The sequence below is a fragment of the Crinia signifera genome, chromosome 6, assembly GCF_055691185.1.
Source record: "Crinia signifera chromosome 6, ASM5569118v1, whole genome shotgun sequence".
Classification (NCBI taxonomy): domain Eukaryota; kingdom Metazoa; phylum Chordata; class Amphibia; order Anura; family Myobatrachidae; genus Crinia; species Crinia signifera.
This window is the reverse complement of record NC_139222.1, coordinates 129,932,383-129,953,452: the sequence shown is the minus strand read 5'-3', so window position 1 is coordinate 129,953,452 and position 21,070 is coordinate 129,932,383. Positions and strand designations below refer to the sequence as shown.

The 21,070-nt window shown below is 42.1% G+C and overlaps 1 protein-coding gene across 1 annotated transcript in view; it reads left to right on the top strand.

Annotated features, from left to right (window-relative positions):
- FBXL20 (F-box and leucine rich repeat protein 20) overlaps positions 1-20,658 on the top strand; it is a 51,400-nt gene extending 30,742 nt beyond the window's left edge. Inside the window, exons 3-14 of the mRNA XM_083150088.1 lie at positions 88-162; positions 274-368; positions 500-568; positions 5,309-5,404; positions 6,177-6,303; positions 9,425-9,499; positions 10,603-10,733; positions 13,868-13,928; positions 15,301-15,345; positions 15,463-15,519; positions 17,753-17,965; positions 18,087-20,658. Of these exons, the coding sequence (XP_083006214.1) occupies positions 88-162; positions 274-368; positions 500-568; positions 5,309-5,404; positions 6,177-6,303; positions 9,425-9,499; positions 10,603-10,733; positions 13,868-13,928; positions 15,301-15,345; positions 15,463-15,519; positions 17,753-17,965; positions 18,087-18,194 (1,152 nt within the window). The 3' untranslated portion in view covers positions 18,195-20,658. The remainder of the gene's footprint in view (positions 1-87; positions 163-273; positions 369-499; positions 569-5,308; positions 5,405-6,176; positions 6,304-9,424; positions 9,500-10,602; positions 10,734-13,867; positions 13,929-15,300; positions 15,346-15,462; positions 15,520-17,752; positions 17,966-18,086) is intronic.
- Positions 20,659-21,070: the final 412 nt, after the last annotated feature.

The window sequence follows — 21,070 nt, the reverse complement described above, 5'->3', positions numbered from 1 at the left end:
CACCATTTTTAATAGGTATAATAAATGTTGAGTTTGTCTTAAGAATATCTGTGGTGATATATGGGTTTTATTTGTTTTTTCCTTTAGGCCTGGAATGTCCTTGCTCTCGATGGAAGCAACTGGCAGCGAATTGATTTGTTTGACTTCCAAAGGGACATTGAGGTAACTAGTATATCATGATTTTCTGGTCACTTCTTTGGACAGGCTGCATATTCTCATTGTCTTTGGTACTTGTGTTTTGTCTCCACCATATAATATCTTCCCTTATCCCAGGGTCGTGTGGTAGAGAATATATCAAGAAGATGTGGAGGTTTTCTACGCAAGCTCAGTCTACGTGGATGCCTGGGTGTGGGGGATAATGCTCTACGGTATGCCAATAATAGACTTTCTTACTTCTTTCAGACCGCCAGCCAAGAAAATTACATTTTTAGCCCTCATTCATATGGAATTTAAAATTTCACTTATTAAAGCATTTTTCCCTCTTCCCTCTTTACTGTAGAGCTTTTGCCCAGAACTGTAGGAATATTGAAGTTTTAAACCTGAATGGCTGCACCAAAATCACTGACACGTGAGTATGGTCAACTATTTCTGTTCTAATGCATTTTATGAGGGCATACTCAGAAGGTCGTTAAGGAGATCATGAGCTTAGTAAGTAATCGGTGCTAATGGTTGGTGATTCTTAGCTGCTGCAGTTGTGCCTCCTTTTGTTTGGTAAATGATTGTACCAGGGAATCTCCTATGAGGTAATGTAAGCAGCAAAACCAAACAGTCCTGCATCCTACTATTGGCCTAATCCATTTTGTTTGTAAATGGACAAAACCAACTGCATGTGGGGCTGTTATAAAATGTGCAGAAAGATTTATATTTGGGTGGGGTATGTTCAAACTGAAATTTTAAATTACAGTGGAAAAAAAAGCATCCAGTATTTACCCTGCACAGAAACAAAACAACTCTCCCGAATCTAAAGGTGCCCATACACTGTACAATTTCTGGGTGCGATGAGATGTGTGCTCCCACGCACATCCCATCGCACAGCTCAAAAAGTGTGCACATACTTTTTGTACTAGGGGGGTTACTCTGGTTGATTCGCAAGGCTGCGAAATCGCAGCCTTGCAAATCCACCAAACCCCACCCGGCGAATGAACGCCCCCCCCCCCTCGCAGAGCGGGTTTGCCCGCACAGGCTGTGAATGGATGTTTAGCATAATCATCCATTCATATGCCTGCGGGTAACATCCCGCATCTTTCGATGTGCAGGCGCGCAACATCGGACCTCCGTGCGAATGCACGGAGGACCGGAGGAACTTGAATAACCCCCTAGATCTCATCTTATCTCATTTCGTTGCATTGCAAAACAAATGTGATGCGCTACGATCTAGTCCAAATTCCATACAATAATTGTACTGTGTGTGGACACCTTAACTCTCTGCACATGTTAAATTTGCCCCACCTGCAATGCACATGGTTTTGTTCATTTACGAACAAAATGTGCACTGCGATCAGGTCTGAATTAGGCCCTATGTGTCGCTAGGAGGGATTTTTGGCTAGTTTGAGTCCTTGGATTGCTCAGACCACAAGCTAAGTAGACATCAACCAGGCAATCCCAGAGCATTCATAGCAGAAGAACCTGTGTTCTCTTCCTCTCTAGCTCAGCAGCAGAAATAGGGAGGCATGGGGCAGTGAGACCCATGCATATTAATACGTAAGAAGTCCATTATACCTGGGAGAATAAAAAATCGACACTGATGTGTCAGGTAAAATAACATACTGTAAATAGTGTTCATTCTAGCACCGCTATCGTTGAAAACCCATGCAGTTCCTGTTCCCTGCCTGGGGTGTCGCTGTCTGCTGTGGTGCACAGGTCTGGTTTGCATATCAGTGCTGATATACAGACCACACTAAGCTAGAAGCACTGCAGCAGACAGCGACACCCCAGGCAGGGAAGAGGAACTGCATGGGTTTTCATGCATATAACGGTAAGTTCAGCTTTCGTCTCCCCTTTTTCTTTCTTTTTTCCCCACAAACCATCTAACATCTGTTTTGTGGATGTCAGCTTCCTAATACTTTGTGGTTTTTTTTTTTGCTTGGTTTCAAGAAGCAAAAAAATATATTCTCTGTGTGTATATACAGTAGCACTACTCACCCATTTTACCTACCATTATTAATTTTAAGTATTTAGTAATCCATTAATTTCCATAAGTCTGTGCATGTACTTTTTATATTTAATTATAAATGGCATAAGTAAAGCAACATTCCCATGTGTTTATACAATTGCATATTTCTGTAGTTACCGTATATACTCGAGTATAAGTCCACCCGAATATAAACCGAGGCACATAAATTTCCCACAAAAAATGGGAAGACTTATTGACTCCAGTATAAGCCTAGGGTAGAAAATGCACAGGGTCTAGGGCAGGCATTCCCAACCACGGTCCTCAAGGCACACCAACAGTGCAGGTTTTAGTGATATCCAGGCTTCAGCACAGATGGTTTAATCAGAGTCCCTCAGATACTAATTAAGTCACCTGTGCTCAAGCCTGGATATCTACAAAACCTGCACTGTTGTTGTGCCATGAGGACCGTGGTTGGGAATGCCTGGTCTAGGGGCACACTGAGACACACTGTACAGGCAGTGGCGTAGCTAAGTTTTGGGCGCCCCCCCCCCCCCCCCGCCGCCCCACCAGGCACCCCACCACCCATGCAAACCCCCCCCCCCCAATCCCCCGCAGCCTTACCTATTGCGCTGGTCCCGGCGGCTCCGTTCTTCTGCTGAGGACCACCACAAAATGGCCGCCCCCATACAGCAGACAGTTTCAGAGAACAATGTGCTATATGGGGGCGGCCATTTTGTGGTGGTCCTCAGCAGAAGAACGGAGCCGCCGGGACCAGCGAGATAGGTAAGTCTGCGGGGGATTGGGGGGGGTGTAACTATAGCACCGCAGCCAGCGGCGCCACCACATGCACAGCGCCCCCCGCGGTGCTATAGTTACGCCACTGTGTACAGGGTCTAGGGGCTCACTGACACACACACACACTGTACAGGGTCTAGGGGCACACTGACACACACACACACTGACACTGAGGGGAGGTTTAAGTTGTGGGACCCATGGTAGAGGGGTTAACAGTGAGGAGAAAGTGATTGATCCAAAAGATGGCTGCTGTCACTGTGAAGGAAGCAAGTCCTCCACAATGCCTCCCACCTCTCTCCAGTGCCCAGCAGTGTGTACAGGGATCCAGGCACCAGGTAAACCTTAGCAGGGTAGTCAGACCCTCAAGGTCCAGGGTCAGTAGGTGCAGCTCCGGCTGTAAAAGTCCGCGATTTTCGTTATGGAGCCCGATTCCCAGCCTGGCTCCGAAATTTAGGCCCCGGCTTACCAGTCATGGTAGGCCGCAAGCTGAAAAACTGTCCACCGGGTCTGCAATGCACAGCGCTATGCTCAGGGGACATCTGGCTATCCGATGGAGCCCAAACTGAGCAGGTACAGCGCAGTTAGAGGGGAATAGGGCTGTGGGAAGGAGCATTAGGCCTGGATCCACTTCCTCCTTCCTCACAGTCTAAACTACAGTTACCGTATTCAACCTAATATAAGCCGAGGAGGTGCTTTTTCAGCATAAAAAAATGTGCTGAAAAAGTCGGCTTATACTCGAGTATATACGGTATGTCTTTAGACGAGGGCTGCACAAACTTTTCTAGTAAGTTGGCTGCAATGGGAGATGGCCCTTTCTGAAGGGTCTACAATAGAACCTTACTTGTGTTAACGGGATTGCTATGAAATCCCGGCGTGCGGAATCCCGGCGTTCAAAATCCCGACAGGGGGGGGGGGGGCATGGATCGCTCGCCTCGCGGTGGGCCCTGTGCCTCGCTGCGCTCGGCACACTAATTTATTCTCCCTCTATGGGGGTCGTGGACAAGGGATTTCAACTGCATCCCTTTGTGAACATGTAATATACATAATGTTTCCTAATGTAAAAAGCATTGCTGCATTGTTAAAAGGTGTATATGGAGACATGAGTTAGGGTAATGCTGCATATTTCCACCATGTACAGCAACTCCTCCCCCCTGTACTCCCCTGTGCTCCATCCATTTGGCTTCTGCTGCAATAGTGCCATCGAACAGGCAGTCCTGAGACAGAGAATAATTGGGCTTCATGGGACATTAGATTTATTTTAGGACTATTATTTTTTCCCTTCAGACATATAGAGAACTGTGGGATTTGGTGCTTTGAATGCAACCATTTGTCTTAACATTCCAGTCTGGCTTTGCTTATGGGAATAAAGTATACATAAATCTCTAAAGCAGACATTTGCTGTTAGCATGCAATTAAATTACTATGTCATTCCTTTTACTTCTGTTTTTAAGTCCACACTAAATTCATTGCCTGAATATTTCCCTTGTTTTTCGGTAATGCAATATATGCTAACGTCTTATTGATGACCATATAGTTACTTTGGCTAGAAGCTGTGTCCTGGCCAGTCTGTGAGAGTAGAGCATGGAGTGGGAAAGAGATTTGTGCCAATCTTGCATTCTAATGATCATACTATCGAGACCAGAGCTCTGTGGCCACTTCTCTGCAAAGACGCATGTATGGCAGCTCATTTGAGAGAACGCTAGGCTGCTTGTCACAGGCATAGTTTATCGCCCCTATGCATAATTCCTGCCCCTCTTCTGAGTATGAGGTGCATTAAAAAAAGCGGGTCAGATCTAATCCGAGCAAGGGGCTGTAGTAGAGTTTGAGACTTTCATATTGGGGCAGTACAGATGGTGTCATGGTTAGCATTACTGCCTCACAGCACTGAGGTCATGGGTTCAATCCCCACCATGGTTCTAACTGTGTGGAGTTTGTATATTCTCCACGTACTTGCGTGGGTTTAATCCGGGTTTTCCGGTTTCCTCCCACAGTCCAAAATTATACTGGTAGTCTAATTGGCTCCCAACAAAATTAACCCTAGAATGTCTGTGTGCGCGTGTACATGTGGTAGGGAATATAGATTGTAAGCTCCACTGGGGCAGGGACTGATGTGACTGTTCAAATATTGTCTGTAAAAGCGCTGTGGAATATGTGTGCGCTATATAAGAAACTGTCAATAAAATAAAAAATATTTTATATATCCCTATTTTTGATCTCGTATGGTTAGCACAGGACTTGGGACTAGCCTAAATATGAACCTTTGATCTTCTACCTTGAAGCCAATTTCAAAAGGTCCATCAACCTTCACAGCTTTGTGTGCCACACCAATGAAAAGCCCTTAAAATATGCTCTCAAACTTGGGCTGTGTAATGTCTTGACTCTCTTCTCTCCTACTCACAGGACCTCATCTAGCCTCAGCAAATTTTGCTGTAAATTGAAACATTTGGACCTGGCATCATGCACATCCATTACCAACCTTTCCCTCAAGGCTCTCAGGTGAGGGTAATATGTACAATTTACTTGTCTACCAAGAATAGCCTATAGAGGAAGGGACAGATGACTAAAACATTGTACAATAAAAAGCTTAGGACAAAGTGCAGGACAAAAACTAGACATGTTTTATACTGAACATTATGTATCGTACTCTGTTTAAACCGCTTAAAGAATGGTTACATTCTAAATAAATTACAGCAGGCATGTCCAAACCATGTCCCTCCAGTTGTTTTGAAACTACAAGTCCCAGCATGCCTTGCCACGTTTTGCTATTAGGGAATTCTAAAACTATGGCAAGGCATGCTGGGATTTGTAGTTTCACAACAGCTGGAGGGCCATAGTTTGGACATGCCCGAGTTACAGTATGTATTGGTCCCTTTTGCTGTTATATCTAACTTATCTCTGCCCCCTTACACCCTGCATTGGGCAGTCAGAAGCACGCTTCTCCCTATAATAAGGAACACATCTGTGATTGGTCTGTTGAGCATTGGAGTGTACGCTTAACTGAAAAGGATGAAATGCCTGCTCTTTTTCAATTTCTTGTGACTACCCCTTCAGTATAGTGTCAACCTCTTAAGACTACAAGAGGATGGCCAATCCTGCTGACGTGTTACCTTTAAACCATGCATAAAGGATTAAAAAGAGAGGTCAACGGTAGCACAATAATGGGGTGTGGGAAAATTGTATTTATTCTAACTGGGTTTATTTTAGCTTTTTTTTTTTTTTATAAATGAAAGGGTTTCTGATTTAACATCCCATTCTCTATGCATGACAGTGAGGGCTGCCCCCTCCTGGAGCAACTGAACATCTCATGGTGTGATCAGATCAGCAAGGATGGGATCCAGGCTCTGGTAAAGGGCTGTGGGGGTCTGCGATTTCTGTCCCTCAAAGGCTGCACTCAGGTATGCCAGATGTCTTGTACCCTTCGATAGACCATGCATTTCATCCAAGAGCAAAAGTAGGCACTATTATTGTAATTATATAAAGAACGGCAGATGGTAATTTTTTTATTCTACTTTTATGACTTAAGTATGCAGCGTTCTTTGTATAATGTGCAAATTGCGATACTCAAGGCTGTCGTATGTAACTCGGAACTGGCCAAAAATTACGATTGTGACTTTCTTATCAACTTTTTTATTTCTGGAACAGATTTTTTTATTTTAAAACCCTTCCACAAGGTCAAAGCACGCCGAGGTGCAGCTCGCAATAAAAGGGGGGGGGGGGGGTACCTAGGCTTCCTTAAATAATAACTGAAATTAAAAAAAAAAGCGCAGATATCATGTGCAAAAATAAATGATCTAAAAATAAACATGGCATTTATATAATTTAGTATCAATATTAAGGCATATAAGATGTTCAGAAAAACTATGTCAAGAGTGTACGTTAACCGCTCATGCAATCAATATAGCCTTTATAAAAGGAATAAGATGCTCTATAAATACAACCAGAAAAGTTCCACATGAAAAGGAGGGAAAAAATTGCTTAATAGAGGCCGAAATCGGCTCATTCTGAATAGCTGTTTATGGAACCAACTAATTGCTCTTACTACTGCTAACCTTGGTGTCACTTGTTGAATAGTTGCATATATAATTGGACATAACAGAATGTAGTTGTTGATCTGGTGTGAGATGCTATTTTAAAAGGTTTTCCCCACAAAAAAAATTATTGACAGGAAAAATCCTTACAGTACAGATATGTAACGATCAGGGATTACATCAAATTCCATTTAAGACTGTAACATGAAACTATTTAAAAAGTTTGTTATTAATGCCACATTACTACAAAGTTTGGGGACTTATTGACTCAATTAAGCTTTTATAAACATGTTTGTAAACAATTTTACAGGTTTGTTTTTAATCAAGTTTGTTGACCTATGGGGCCTGATTCTCATTCAGACATAAAGTAGCCACAGATGCAGATGGTCACCTCAGCCACAGTTGCTACCATGTACTAATTCAAGTATCCATAAAGCTTCATGCAAATGATCAGACCGCCATCATTTTTAGTCTAGATATTCACACCTACCCCATACTAGGTGCAAAGCTCCACCATAATTAAGTCTCCCTTCTCCATACATATGGCTCAAACTAGGATAGAATGCCTATGACCCTCCCATGGGCATTTCTGGTTGCCTCCTAGAAATAGATTTGGCCATGCATTAAGTGAACCAGCCACTCTAGTTTCCTCCATTGCGGTGCATATTCCTAGTGCAGAGCATGCATAGTCTGCACTGGCTCCTTGCTACAACAGACTGTGCATACACAGCAAAGAGAGTCTGCAATTGGAGCTGTGACGGGCTCAGCATCAGGCCCATAGGAATGTGTGCTATGCTGACCATCATGAGCACTGCTTTCTGGCTAAGCTGTATTGCATTGTGCTTTAAGTCGGCAAACTTTATTGATACCAATTTTGCTGGTTTTTATGATGCACTTCAATATCAGGTAATGGCTACAGTTTATATAAATTGCTATAATACTGGTAGTTTACCGCAACAATTACTTTCAGAATATTCTATGTCTTTAAAGTACAGCAGATTTCGAGCCAGATGCACTAAGCTTCAAAAGTGATAAAATGGAGAGTGATAAACAACCAACCAATCAGCTCCTGCGTGACATTTTTCAAACATAGTCTGTGACATGGCAGGTAGGAGCTGATTGGTGCATCTGGCTCTTCCTCCTTTTATAGTTGCCATTTCATGTTTTATGAGTGATACTTAATCCCCACACCTGCATATTTACTATTCATCTTAGATGATTAAAGGTACATATTTGGGTTTGGATATAGATAGTTGGATAATGTGAATGTTTTTCATTGTTTTGTGTTTACTTACTCTCTAATTCACCCCTTGGAACACATGTTGAAATTGTGTTGTCCTAGAAGTGTAAATGCATAATTGCAAAGTTTACACTGTATGTACAGGATTGTCACATCCATAGAGCAGAGAAGTGTTCTAGAACTGTAAAAAATGTGCTGCAAGTCCCTGAAGGTACGAAGCCCAGGGCTTCCTACTGGATAAGGTAGAGGACGACTCTAATCTACTCATTTGTTAACTACAGTGTGTCTGGGGCTTTTTCTTGGTTTTTATGAAAGCATGCTCTACTGCAAGGTGTCCTCCTACACCTATCCCCAGTACACTATGTACGACGCAAGGCACCCAGAGCGACTTAGCTGCTTTCAGAGGAGCAATGTAGCATATTTTTGTAGCAGATCGAGCACAACACAACATGATGTATGAAAACGCTTTGTCGCAGCACTTTGTATACAAATTCAGACCCTGTCCCAGACCGATGAACAAATGTTGCACTTCAGATTGATCAGTGTAATCTAGTAGTTGCCCATTACAGTTGTTGTGTTGTATTTAAAAAAGATTCTTGCTGTGGCCAAGCTGCTTGTTACCTGGCATGCCAAAAGTGGCGGTCTTGGTGCTACAGAAGCTGCAAGGTATGAGGACACATCTCCTTAGCACTTCTCTCCAAGGGCACTAGTCTGATAACACTAAACACCTAGTTTGTTACCATTATTCCGTTAAATCCGTAATTACTCCCTGCTCCTCTCCTTTCCTGAAGCCTGTAGACTCTGCATAAATGCGGGAAGCCATTTAAGTGTATGAAGAACACTAATGCAGGAAGCAGTATCTAGCCCCCCCCCCCCTCCCATATGCTAGATATGGGGAGCATTGTTGTTTAATAAGAAATTATATTTAAAGTTGAGGAAACAATATATTTAATCTTATAGAAAAGCATATGTGCCAGGTTTTTGACTTTCTTCTGTAGCAGTGGGTGTACAATCAGTTGTTGACACAGAAATCCCAACAACCTATAAGATTCTTTAATACAAAAAATAGGTTAAAATAAAACAAATGATCAAATGTTAGCTAAGCCTTGATTGGCAATGTACAAGTAGAAGCACTCAGGCTGCCAGTGCCTTGTAAAACACCTGTGAGTGTGGGGGCATGGTAACCATCTTCCCTGTAAGGCTCTGCATACATGTATGATTCACCATCTGTCTCTCTTTCCTCTCTAGCTGGAAGATGAGGCTCTTAAGTATATTGGATCACACTGTCCAGAGCTTGTCACATTAAATCTACAGGCTTGTTCAGTAAGTGGACTCGCCACGGTGATGTGGTGTGGTGTGTGTTGTGTGTACCTGCTACATAGCACATTTGCTGGCATGTGTCTTCATGACAAGTGTTTGTTTTGTGTTGGTGAAATGCAACTAATCTTGTAAAGAGACAAGTGGAGCGGCTGCCCAGATTCTAGCGATCCCGTATCTGGTATACAGTATTCTAGAAAATGGTAACATAAATGTGATCCACCTATCTTCTTTAAAAGGTTTAATCAATCTCCCCTTTAATCTCCTAAACTCTCTACAATCACTGTTTCATAGAGAATCCTCATACAAGGCTTCTCCATATCTGCAACACATGCTGATTTTTATATGCTAATGTGATATTTATGACCAGAATGACCGCTATGTGGGATGTCTTGGGGCAGACAATCTGTCTGATCAAATGCCAAACACAAAGTCTTGACAGTAAATCTTTGTGGTATCATTAGTCTACCCAATATTCATTCTTCTGCCACTCCCACTGAATATCTGGATTTGCTTCTCTGGACCTAAAACGACCAGATAAAAGTAGCTACTAATCCATGCTTTTGGGTCACTCAATCCAGTGTATTTAATGTCCTCACATGTGTGTGGCTAATCTACATACAGGTCTACTTTTGGATGTGTTCCTATCATGTTACCAACCCCCATATGTAGCAAATAGGGGCACATTTGTGGTATGTCTTTCTTTATGGAGTACTTCTATCATTAAGCTTTGTGTGATCAGCTCTCAGATCCAGATAGCTGGTTCCGTGTGTACTGACCTTCCAGACCCCTCTTCTTCTATTTGCTACATCTTGAGGTAATTGACATAGCTGGGACATGTCCGCAAATTAACTCTGTGTTTCAGAGCCTATTCATCTCATTGTTGTAATCTGATTTTTGACAACTTCTGCTAATTTACCTTCATGCTTTGCTTTGCCGCCTCCTAATTGCATTCTAGACTTTCTGTTAAACCTTGCCCACATTATTCCCCAACCCACCCATCGCATTGTGTTGTATTCATATACTGTCTCTGCCCCTCACCTATGCCATAGCCTAGGTGGCATTACTTTCAGCCTATGTCCCAGCTCTCACTGCCTCTGTCCCAGCAGCAAATAACAGATGATGGACTCATCACGATATGCCGTGGATGTCACAAGCTACAATCACTTTGCGCCTCCGGCTGCTCCAATATCACAGACTCCATTCTTAATGCACTGGGACAGAACTGCCCCCAGCTCAGGTAAGAGCAAGGTTGCATTATATGATATGCAAAGAATAGATTAAAACATTGGGGCAGATGTATTAAGCCTTAACAAGAGATAAATACAAGGGTGATAAAGAGAGATAAACGTCCAGCCAATCACCTGCTAACTGCCATGTTACAGGCTGTGTTTGAAAAAAGTCAGTATGGAGCTGATTGGCTGGACATTTCTCTCTCTCTCTTTTTCACCAATGCATTTATCTCTTGTTAAGGCTTAATACGTCTGCCCCAGTGTTTTAGTCTATTCTTTGCATAAAAACTGAAAGATATAGGCCATTTTGGTACTTGTGTATTATCACTGCGCCAGTTATGTAGTCAGCATAGTGTCCCTGTCAGAATCAGGGTAGTGTTCCCGCGGCCCGCTTAGTTAGCCTAGTCAGCGTCCCTATCCGTATCAGTGTGGTGTTCCCATAGTCAGTACGTTCGCGGCTAGTTAGAGCTTATGTAGTTAGCATGGTCATTCAGCATTGTAAACACCCTAACTATCCACGCTAGACCGAAGCGTGGCGAGCGAACGTGGTACACATCCTCCCGACCTGTTCATACCCCCACTATCCACGTTGGCGTGGATTTTATAAAGTGTGGGGAGCGCAGCGTGCCACCGAGCCCGAAGCGTGGCGCGCACACACGTAAAACAAGCATGGGGAGCGGACGCATATTACTTGCCGTGTATTCAGCGTCCCCTCACAGGACTGCCTGTGCTCGCCATGCTTCGGTCTCGGTGATTTGCGCACTTTAGACAATCAACTCCACGCTGATGTGGACAGTGGGGGTATGAACAGGTCGTACCTCTCACTTCTGGCTGGCGTGGATAGTGGGGGTTTGAAATGGAGGCATTTGCCAGTATGTAACATGGAGCACTGGCAAATGCATCCTTTTATTGTGCATGAAACCCACTTGCGCACTGTACCGCCCTTTGTGCACGAAATGCACATGCTACCGAACCCCTAACCCTGTCCGTCTCCCTGAAGCCGGCACCTGCAGGATTGACGTACCCTGCCTCAAGAATTACTGAGACGCACAAGCATCCGAGACACTTATACATCTCAGGCAGATGGAACTCCTCTCCACCAACGCCGGCATCCACCAGTGCAGGGGTTACCGGCGCTGTGTGAGAGGCGCTCACTAGGCTTGCCAGGGATGCCGGGGACAGTACGGTGACTTTGCTGCCTGACTGGATGACTACGCTGGGCTGCCGCTGGGTCACTACACTTGTTACTTTACACTACACTTGCTACGCAGCCTTACTACGACTACGTTGGCTGACTCTGACTACGTAGCCTTTGAACTACGCCAACTACGTTGTGCACGCCGTCGCCGTGATAATGCACAAGTACCGCCATTTATAAATATGTATTTACAGGACATGTTAAATTTGACACACAGAAGCTATTCTGTGATTGGCCATTTTATTATCCTGATATCTTCCCCTTCAATGAAAAAACAAAAGTGCAGGCCAAGTAACAAGGCCAAATGGTCCTAAAGGGCAGAGAGCAGAAAAAGTTACTGTGCTCAGTACATTGCTTCATTCAATCCTCACTACTTAAGGTGCCCATACACAAAATGTTTTCCCTGTATGATGTGCGCTCCCATGCAAATCGCATCGCACAGCACAAAAAGTATGTGCAGCCCGTTCTTTTTGTACTTGATCATATTGCATCTACTACAAAAACCATGCTGCTGTAGCACATCACATGCTTTTTGTACTAGATGCGATGCAACCCAGTACAAAACGTATGGAGAACGTTGCTCCGTGTATGGGCACCTTTAGGACTTTGGCCTGAGAGTATTTTTGAACTTTGAGATCACTTTATTTAGTTTAACAGTCACTCCTTTAACCTTTTACTAAACTTATTCACCAAGACCTTCATGTCTCCCAAAAGAGCGGCTTGCTTTTATTGCTTTTCTTTTTTTGTTGTATCATCCCTATGCTGCTGTGTGGAGCCAATGCACAGAGCTGAACTGATCTGTATTTTATCCAATTGCTACCAAAAAATATAATGTTTTTTGTGAAAAACACAACCCATTATGTAGAACTGGATAAGGACATAGATAAATCAAGATAATAAAATGTCTCTCTGGTGAAAAACTCTTAAAATATGAGACTGAAATGGTATTATTCAAATTAGAAGACCCATCTGACTGATCACTTACCTTAAGCTGGGTATACAACAGATGACTTGGAAACTGTATGATCTCATTAACAAATTCCAACCTACTCCCCGGAGCTCAGGGACAAACCATCTAGTGCATACACACTGTGGAATCTTCCAAAAGATCTGTGGCCACCTCTAGGAGTATTTGCGGTCATTAACTATATTTACATATCTTCCTGTATGTTCAAAAGATCAGCACATGTGCTCAATGACCGTCAGGAGCACTTCTCATCAGCTGAATAGTATTGGCACACCAGATGATTTTTTTCAAACGATTTGGCTAATTTTGACCACTCAGAATATCAAATCATCTAGTATGTATCATAAGATTGACAGAGTAAAGGCCCCCATACACTTGTGCCATTTGGTCCTTTTCTACATGATTTCAGTGCATCGGGATGATAAATTGTGTTAAGCGTCAAACTGTATGTTATTTACTTATGATTCCAATCCAATGCACGGTCCCATGCGAATCAGATTGGTGGCCAGATTCTCTAAGCTTCAAGAAGTGATAAAATGGAGAATGATAAACAGCCAGCCAATCTGATTGGCTGGCTGTTTATAACTCTCCATTTTATCACTTTTGAAGTTTAGAGAATCTGGCCTTGGATCTGGAAATCTGCACCAAAGATAGATCATATCCCTGGGTGGTGAATGGGAACGCCTGCGATATATTTTATGTAGAATGACCACATATGATGCGATCTAGCTGCTGGGGAGCTGTTGAGTCAGTTGCCAAGGTTACGAGACTGAATGGGATACCTCGGCCTAGTGTATGGGAGCCTTAAGTGTAGTGATCAGTAAAGAAGTTTATCCCATGTAAACTTTTAATTATTTGTTAGGCAATTACTGGAGATGACTTTTGTAAGGATAATTAATTACCTTGATTTTATAGGAGTGTTTCATTATAAATTTAAATCACGTCCCTGTGTGATCTATTGAATCTGTTTCATGCAGAATACTTGAAGTAGCTCGATGTTCACAGCTGACAGATCTGGGATTCACCACTCTGGCGAAAGTAAGGCTGATCGGATTTCTGTGTTGTCTGTGTATTTTGTATTTATGGTTTTCAGAGATCAAAATCCATCTTGCCTATCTCTGTGATTGAAGCCATTATCAGAGGACTGGCCTTGTGGAATTTGGGAGGTTAGCCTGAAGTGGAGTTTTGCAGAGATTAACTTTAAATGTAGAGATAAGCTTCAGTGATTAATGTGAAGGACAGTGCTGAACAATGTCAAATATAAAAGATGTCCACAAATATTTGGCTATGCAAATTAGTGGGTGTGGCTCTATTTAGGTGTGATTCTGCAATTTTCTTCAGTAGTAAATTATTTCTTTTTATTCTGTTTTACTTTATTTTCCTGGCAAAATATTTTTTTTTTTTTTTTTACACACCCCATGTGTATGAGTTAGTTACAAGAATCTTAGCCAATATAAGAACTGAGAAATACCCATGTAGTCTATGACTGATATCTTTCCCCCAAAAAAGCTCAGATATAGAGGTTTTTATGATTGAATTAGATTAAGAAAACTTATTTAAAGTATATCCAATAAGATTTTATGTAAAAACAAACAATAAAAAAAAAAATACTCAGGACACCGGCAAAAACATTGGTGAACGGAACATCTCACTGCAGCTTCCCAGGGTTCAGATTGAAAAGGTAAGGGACTGCTTTATTTGCATTTCCTCAGCCGCCAGCTGGGAGGTGCTGCTGGGATGACTGATCCGCACCGTGGCAAGCACTGGTGGGAGTGGGAGGCAGGAAGCTTAGGAACCAGAGGTCTCTCGGAGAGTGGCAGCTAAAGGGAGTTTCTCTTCCGGCAGCTGCACAGTGTTTTTTTTTTGTAAGGTAATTTCATATGTGACAATGTCGGGCAAAGACCAGCCTGTTGTGGTTGCAGCTGATGTGACCATGTCAGGCAAGTGGTTAATAGGGACATGTGCTCATCAGCTATAAAAAAAAAAAAAAAAAGCTTTTTTTGTCAAATCTGTTTAACTAGTAAGGACCTGTCATTTAAGTGTAGTTTTATAGGCAATGGCAAACCCAAACTGGCCTTTAATAAAGCAAGAATGCCGTGTTTTAATGTCATATGTGTGACAATCAAAGGCTTAATTACCATAGGTGCAAGGGGTGCAACTGCTATAGGGCCCAGAGCTGAAGGGGGCCCATCTTTACCGTCTAAAGTATATGTGCTATATTAATTTATTACCAACCATTGCTAAATAGGGGGCCCATACAAACTTTTGTAATGGGGCCTACGAAGGTCTAGTTACACCTCTGGTGACAATAGTTATTAGAATACTTGCTCTCTCATTGCCTTCACATTATGAACTTTTTATCATTGTTGCTGCCATATTTCTAGTCTTATCTCGTTAATTTTTCTTTTAGAATTGCCATGAGTTGGAGAAGATGGATCTAGAGGAATGTGTACAGGTGAGCAGTGTTTTCTTTACTAAAGATAAAGGGGATCGGTTGAAGACTTGCGCATACTGGGTGGAGGTCCTGTGGAGATGCTCTGCTCTCACCACTGTACTCCCTGTTCTGTTGTAGATTACAGACAGCACCCTCATCCAGCTCTCAATACACTGTCCAAGGCTGCAGGTGCTGGTGAGTATCAGAAAATGCCATATGTTATCAAAGGATAGGGTATAAAAGGGACCTTAGTTGTCTGTTCTTTAAAATTATGACTGACCTATTAGATAAAAGTATACAATGAATTTATTTAAGCGGATACCTAATAATATAGCATGTAAAATTGCAGAATTTTCACGGAATAAATGAATCACACTAAAATCGGATGGTAATGGAGGGGGGGACACAGAATTTTTTTTTTTTTACTAAAGCACATCACGACCACTTATATTGTATATATTATATATGTATGTTATTCTGATGACCGGGACAGTGATCCCTGAAACGCTAATGGACCTTGTTCAGATCTGATTGCAGAGAGTTAAATTTGTGTGATTTTTATTTTTACACTGCAATTTAGATTTCAGTTTCAACACACCCCACCCAAATTTAACTCTGCACATGTTACATCTGCCCCACCTGCAGGGCACATGGTTTTGCCCATTTTGAGAACAAATTTGTACTGCAATCAGATCTGAATAAGGGCCTATATTGTAAACTATTATTGCTAGTTCTCTTAATGGACATTCTTAGTCATTTGGACATAACGGGTGAGATGTAATGGGTACAAATCCCCGCCTGAGATTTATAAAATTGCAACCTATTACAATTTACCTATTTTGTTTTTTTGTCACAGCAAAACGTGTGATTTTTTTTATTATTTTTTTTTACCACAAATTGCACGTAACTAAATGTGCGATTTTAAATAAATGTACAAATTTGACCCACAATTGCACCATATTACATTTTGCCCAAAGTGTGATTGTTCATTGATGTATTAATTTTGGTTGAAAACTTAAGCTTTAGTGATGAATGTCTGGATGAAATAGATTAAGTGGTTTACTGGAGTTCTTTTGGAACCCTGTTTTTCTTATATTAGCCACAGAACTAGAATGAGTAACACGTCGTGGTATAGTGGACTAGCATCAAGTTACAATGCAGATAACTTTTTTCAAGTTGAATTAAATATTTATTGTGTGAAAATAGACCACAGCGCACAGGAGTGTAAGAATATATACAGACTATACATTAGACAGATGATGGACCTAACAATCTCCCTAATCCCTGGCCAGCAAGGGACTGAATTTGAGGCCTTCTATAGGTACACATGTCCCATGTGAAAAGTGTGTACATAGCCAATGATAAATGATCTGTTAAGGATCAACACTGCACATGTGCAGATCAGTGGGTGTGATGTAGGTTATGGTGTCCCCTAAGCTGCAACATGATTGACCTACTATGGTTCTTTGTTGCGGCAATGGTGAGTGCTTTAGAAAACAGGGACGAGTGCCCCATTTTATAGGCCTGTCGTGGCCTGTGTATTCAGATACAGATTTTCTGACCTCTGCTGCGTAAAAACTTCAGCTGTCTTTAGTAACATTAAGGTTACTCACATGGTCGATGGCCGGCCAGATTATCCGAAGCTGACCGGATGCATCTGGTTTCAGAAGACACCTCCTGCAGCATTAGCATGTCTTCCCGCAGCAGCTGTATCCACATTTGAACCTGGCCTTATATCATGAGTCTTAAATGTGTGACCCACGCCACACATTAAATTGATAGTTGGCCAACCGGGTGGCAATTAAAAGAAGCAATATATTTATAGATATACTATATTTGCATTTAGATTTCTACAAATCCATTTACAAGGTATCTCAACAATCTTCTGAAATCATGGTATTAATATGGAGTTGGTCCCCCTTTTGGTGCTATAACAACCTCCACAAATCTGGGAAGTGTCTCTGTACAAATTTCATCAGCTGCGGCTTTAGCATATATCTGCCGTAGTACTACAGCCTTCATTGCAAAGATCCTGTACACTGTCCATGCTATAATAAGCACAGTTTTGATCATAGATGACCATCTGTGATTGCTCTATGTAGTTCTGTTTATGATCATCAGTGTCTGCTTTTGTAACTTCTTGTCAGCAAGGGGAGGATAAGAATTAGCGCCCAAGAATGGTGCAGTCAGTGCAGTATCCGGATATGTCCCGTTTCTCATAAGGTTTTTAGAGTGGTAGTGAACATTTTGCATGTTGAGTGGTACTGTAGCTGTACCAGGGTCCCCAAGCTTTTCGGTCAGTTGTTTTTTAGGCTTGTGATCTGTTCCACATTTTACTTCTAGACATTATACAATAACCGTTAAGAGACATGGGCATGTGAATGGCAGAGTGTGATTACAGTCCATAAATGCTTCTCTATGCACACAGAGTCTATCCCACTGCGAGTTAATTACAGATGATGGAATCCGCCACTTGGGTAATGGTGCTTGTGCCCACGATCGGTTGGAGGTCATTGAGTTAGATAATTGTCCTCTAATTACTGATGCATCCCTGGAACACCTCAAAAGCTGCCAGAGCCTGGAACGTATTGAACTGTATGACTGCCAACAAATCACAAGAGCTGGCATCAAGCGGCTTCGGGTGAGAATAAATCTTTTTATTTTTCTTTGTAAGAAGGGTTAGAGGGAAATGTCTGATTCTACAAGTCTGCAAAGTGATATGTTAATCATGTACCTTCTATCCCACCTTTTTCCTTTTTCAGACACATCTCCCTAACATAAAGGTCCACGCCTACTTTGCTCCAGTCACACCTCCTCCTTCAGTTGGGGGAAGCAGGCAACGGTTCTGCAGATGCTGTGCCATCCTATGAGAAGAGATGCACCCTGGGGCTCCCTTCACCACTCCTGTGTGGGTTTCCCAGTGGACTCATTCACAAGAAAATGCGCCAGCTTACTGTGGTAGTGGTGAGGGGAGAGGGACTTCCCGCCTGTATGTAAGAACACACACGGCCACCACAGTCATGTTTTGGAACCCACATCATTTTTTTTTCTTTTTGTTACGTTATCAATACTGTTGGAAAATTTAATATTGGAAGGGGAGCAGAAAGATAATGACCCTCTAGAAGCTCATCCCACAGCATAGGAAGGGATGAATTTAAAATGCTGCTCTTTGAACATGTGTCCCTTACGTATCTGCCCTCCAGTTTCTCTATAATTGGAGAACACCTGCAAAGGAGGCATGGTGTCCATCTTTATGATGTGGGATGGAGTATTGCCTCTGTTTGGGTAGGGCACGGTTATCCCTTGCTGCGGTTCCAGAGGAGAATATGTGGATACAGAAGCGATGAATACTGTTCAATTCAAGGACCTAAATATGTACCTGCTCCAGTACTGATTTCCACATCTATCCCTAGGGCTGCGACAGGGAAGCAGCAACAGGGACCTTCCTCGCGGGTCGTACGTTTTAGACTTTGAATCGTCGTAATGAATTCCCCAACAATGAGATGGGAAAAAGTTACAAAAATGAATTATATATTATATAAATATATATATATATAGACTTTGTACAATATAATTTTAATTATATTACGGTGTGCTCCCTCCTCACACTCGCGTGGATGTGATAATGATGCCAATTACAGAAGTAAAAATGGAAAAAGAGTTGAACCACATGAAGTTCAGTTTCTAAGGAATTCCAGATCTGACAGTGGCTGTTATGTGCGGAGTGTGAGTCCTTTTATGTCTGTGGTTTGTCACTCCCTATCCTAGTTGTACATGGCTGTCTGTGTGTGTTTTGTGTCAGCGCTATGTAGTATTTTGCACATCTTTGGTTGGTCAGTGGGTCTTTTTGTTTTGATCAAAATTAATTTTTATGGTTTTGTTTAATATATTTTTTAAAGAGCACAAAATACTTGTGTACCCAATGATCTGTGGGCAGAAAAATGCCAAAAACATTGTGCCATTTCTCAAATGTAGTGGCTATATAGACTATATCAGGGTGGAGGGGACGGTTTTGTGGGCTCCAGTAGTATGCAGCCTATGAATTGGCTGAACTGCCTGACTAGCACACATGAGACCTATCCTCTGTCAGTGCTGTACTAGTTCCTGGTGACTGATTCATAAGCTACATGCTCATGAGTTTGTTAGCATAAAACTATGGATGCATCCACTGTATGTAGATGCCTGGTCTACTTTAGATGCCGTATTGTCCCTAAAATTGTTAAGAGAATCTTTCCATCTTTATGAAGTGCCTTGTATATTTGATAAAAAAAAAAAAATGAAGACCAATATCTATGCTACCTTCTGGAAGACAGTGTAGAAAGAATGTGTACACGCTATGTAAATGCCTTCTCTCTGCTTCTACACAAAATGTTGCACAGCTGGGAATGGCCATCCAGGCAATCTGGACCATTGCATGCAGGTAAAGTGACCAATGTATGCATTAAAAGAAAATGTCTCCTACTTACTTATGGACCAACTTCAGTGAAAATAAAATTACTTGACCATCTATAATAAACAAAACTTCTCCCCCTCTCCACATTGCTTAAAGATGTAGCCAGGGGCATAACTAGGATTGTGTGAGCGGAACCAACAGAAAGTGCAGGATCCTGGGGGTAGTACCATCACTGCTCCATGACTCTGGATTCTGGCCCTACCCCTGCAGCCATTACCGCTATCCTTTGGACACTATGCACGCACTCTGGAGTCTGTACAGCCACTCACAGTGTAATGCTGCATTTCATAATGCCAGCAGCCTCGGTACCTCTGCAAGCTGTCATGCACTCAGGGAGTAAGGTAGCACTGGGCGCACTGCACTACTTTTATGCTGCTGGATTAAGCTGAAGTAATCTTACATTTAAAGGTGGCCATACATGCTGCGATGTACATACTTTTTGTACTGCCCTCGGATCGCATGCAAAACGTGTGCCGTGTGATGTGATCGAGCCCATAACTCGCAGCATGGATGGGCACCTTTTAGGCTTACCTTACTATCCCTTTAATCCTACAGCTTCTGTAGCTGGCTGATTTCAAGCCTGCATTTCCCCTGGTTTTAATCAGCCACAGAACCTGTGTAATACGGGAGCATCACGGTTTAAAAGGGATAGTAGTGTATTCTGGCCCTCCAGCTGTTGTAAAACTACACATCCCAGCATGCATTGCCATAGTTTATGTATTCTCTAATAGCAAAACTGTGGCAAGGCATGGTGGGACTTAACTTGTCCTATCATGTTAAACATAGCTTTGTCATTCTCATCATGCACCAAATGAGCAAGTTGTCCTATTTCATTTTTCTGGTTGTTAATATTCCTTTTTTAAATAAAGTGCCTGTTCCAACATGGTATTTTAGCACTGTTCAGACAGGTTGGGAATTGCATATGACAGCCAATCAGATTCTACCTATCATTTTATTTAATTAAATTATTTATTACCAGCTTCTCTGCTTGTACTCTTTGGAACAAGATTTGATACATGAATCATCTCGCTCCTAATGGTTTTATGGAATAACCATTGAACTCTGCTTGGGTATAACACAACTCAGGCTTGTGACCTTACGAAATCCCAGCCCAAATGACTGAACATTGGGGTAATAAATGCAGGAAGGGCTGGTTATTATTGACAATCGGGAAGCTGGGTTCCCAAAAAAAAAAGTAAGTCGGATATCTCATTGTGTTGGATAAATTGTATTGTAAGACTCTGTTTTTTATTTATGAACAAAAAAAATTCATGGTTTTTCTCCTTGAAAACT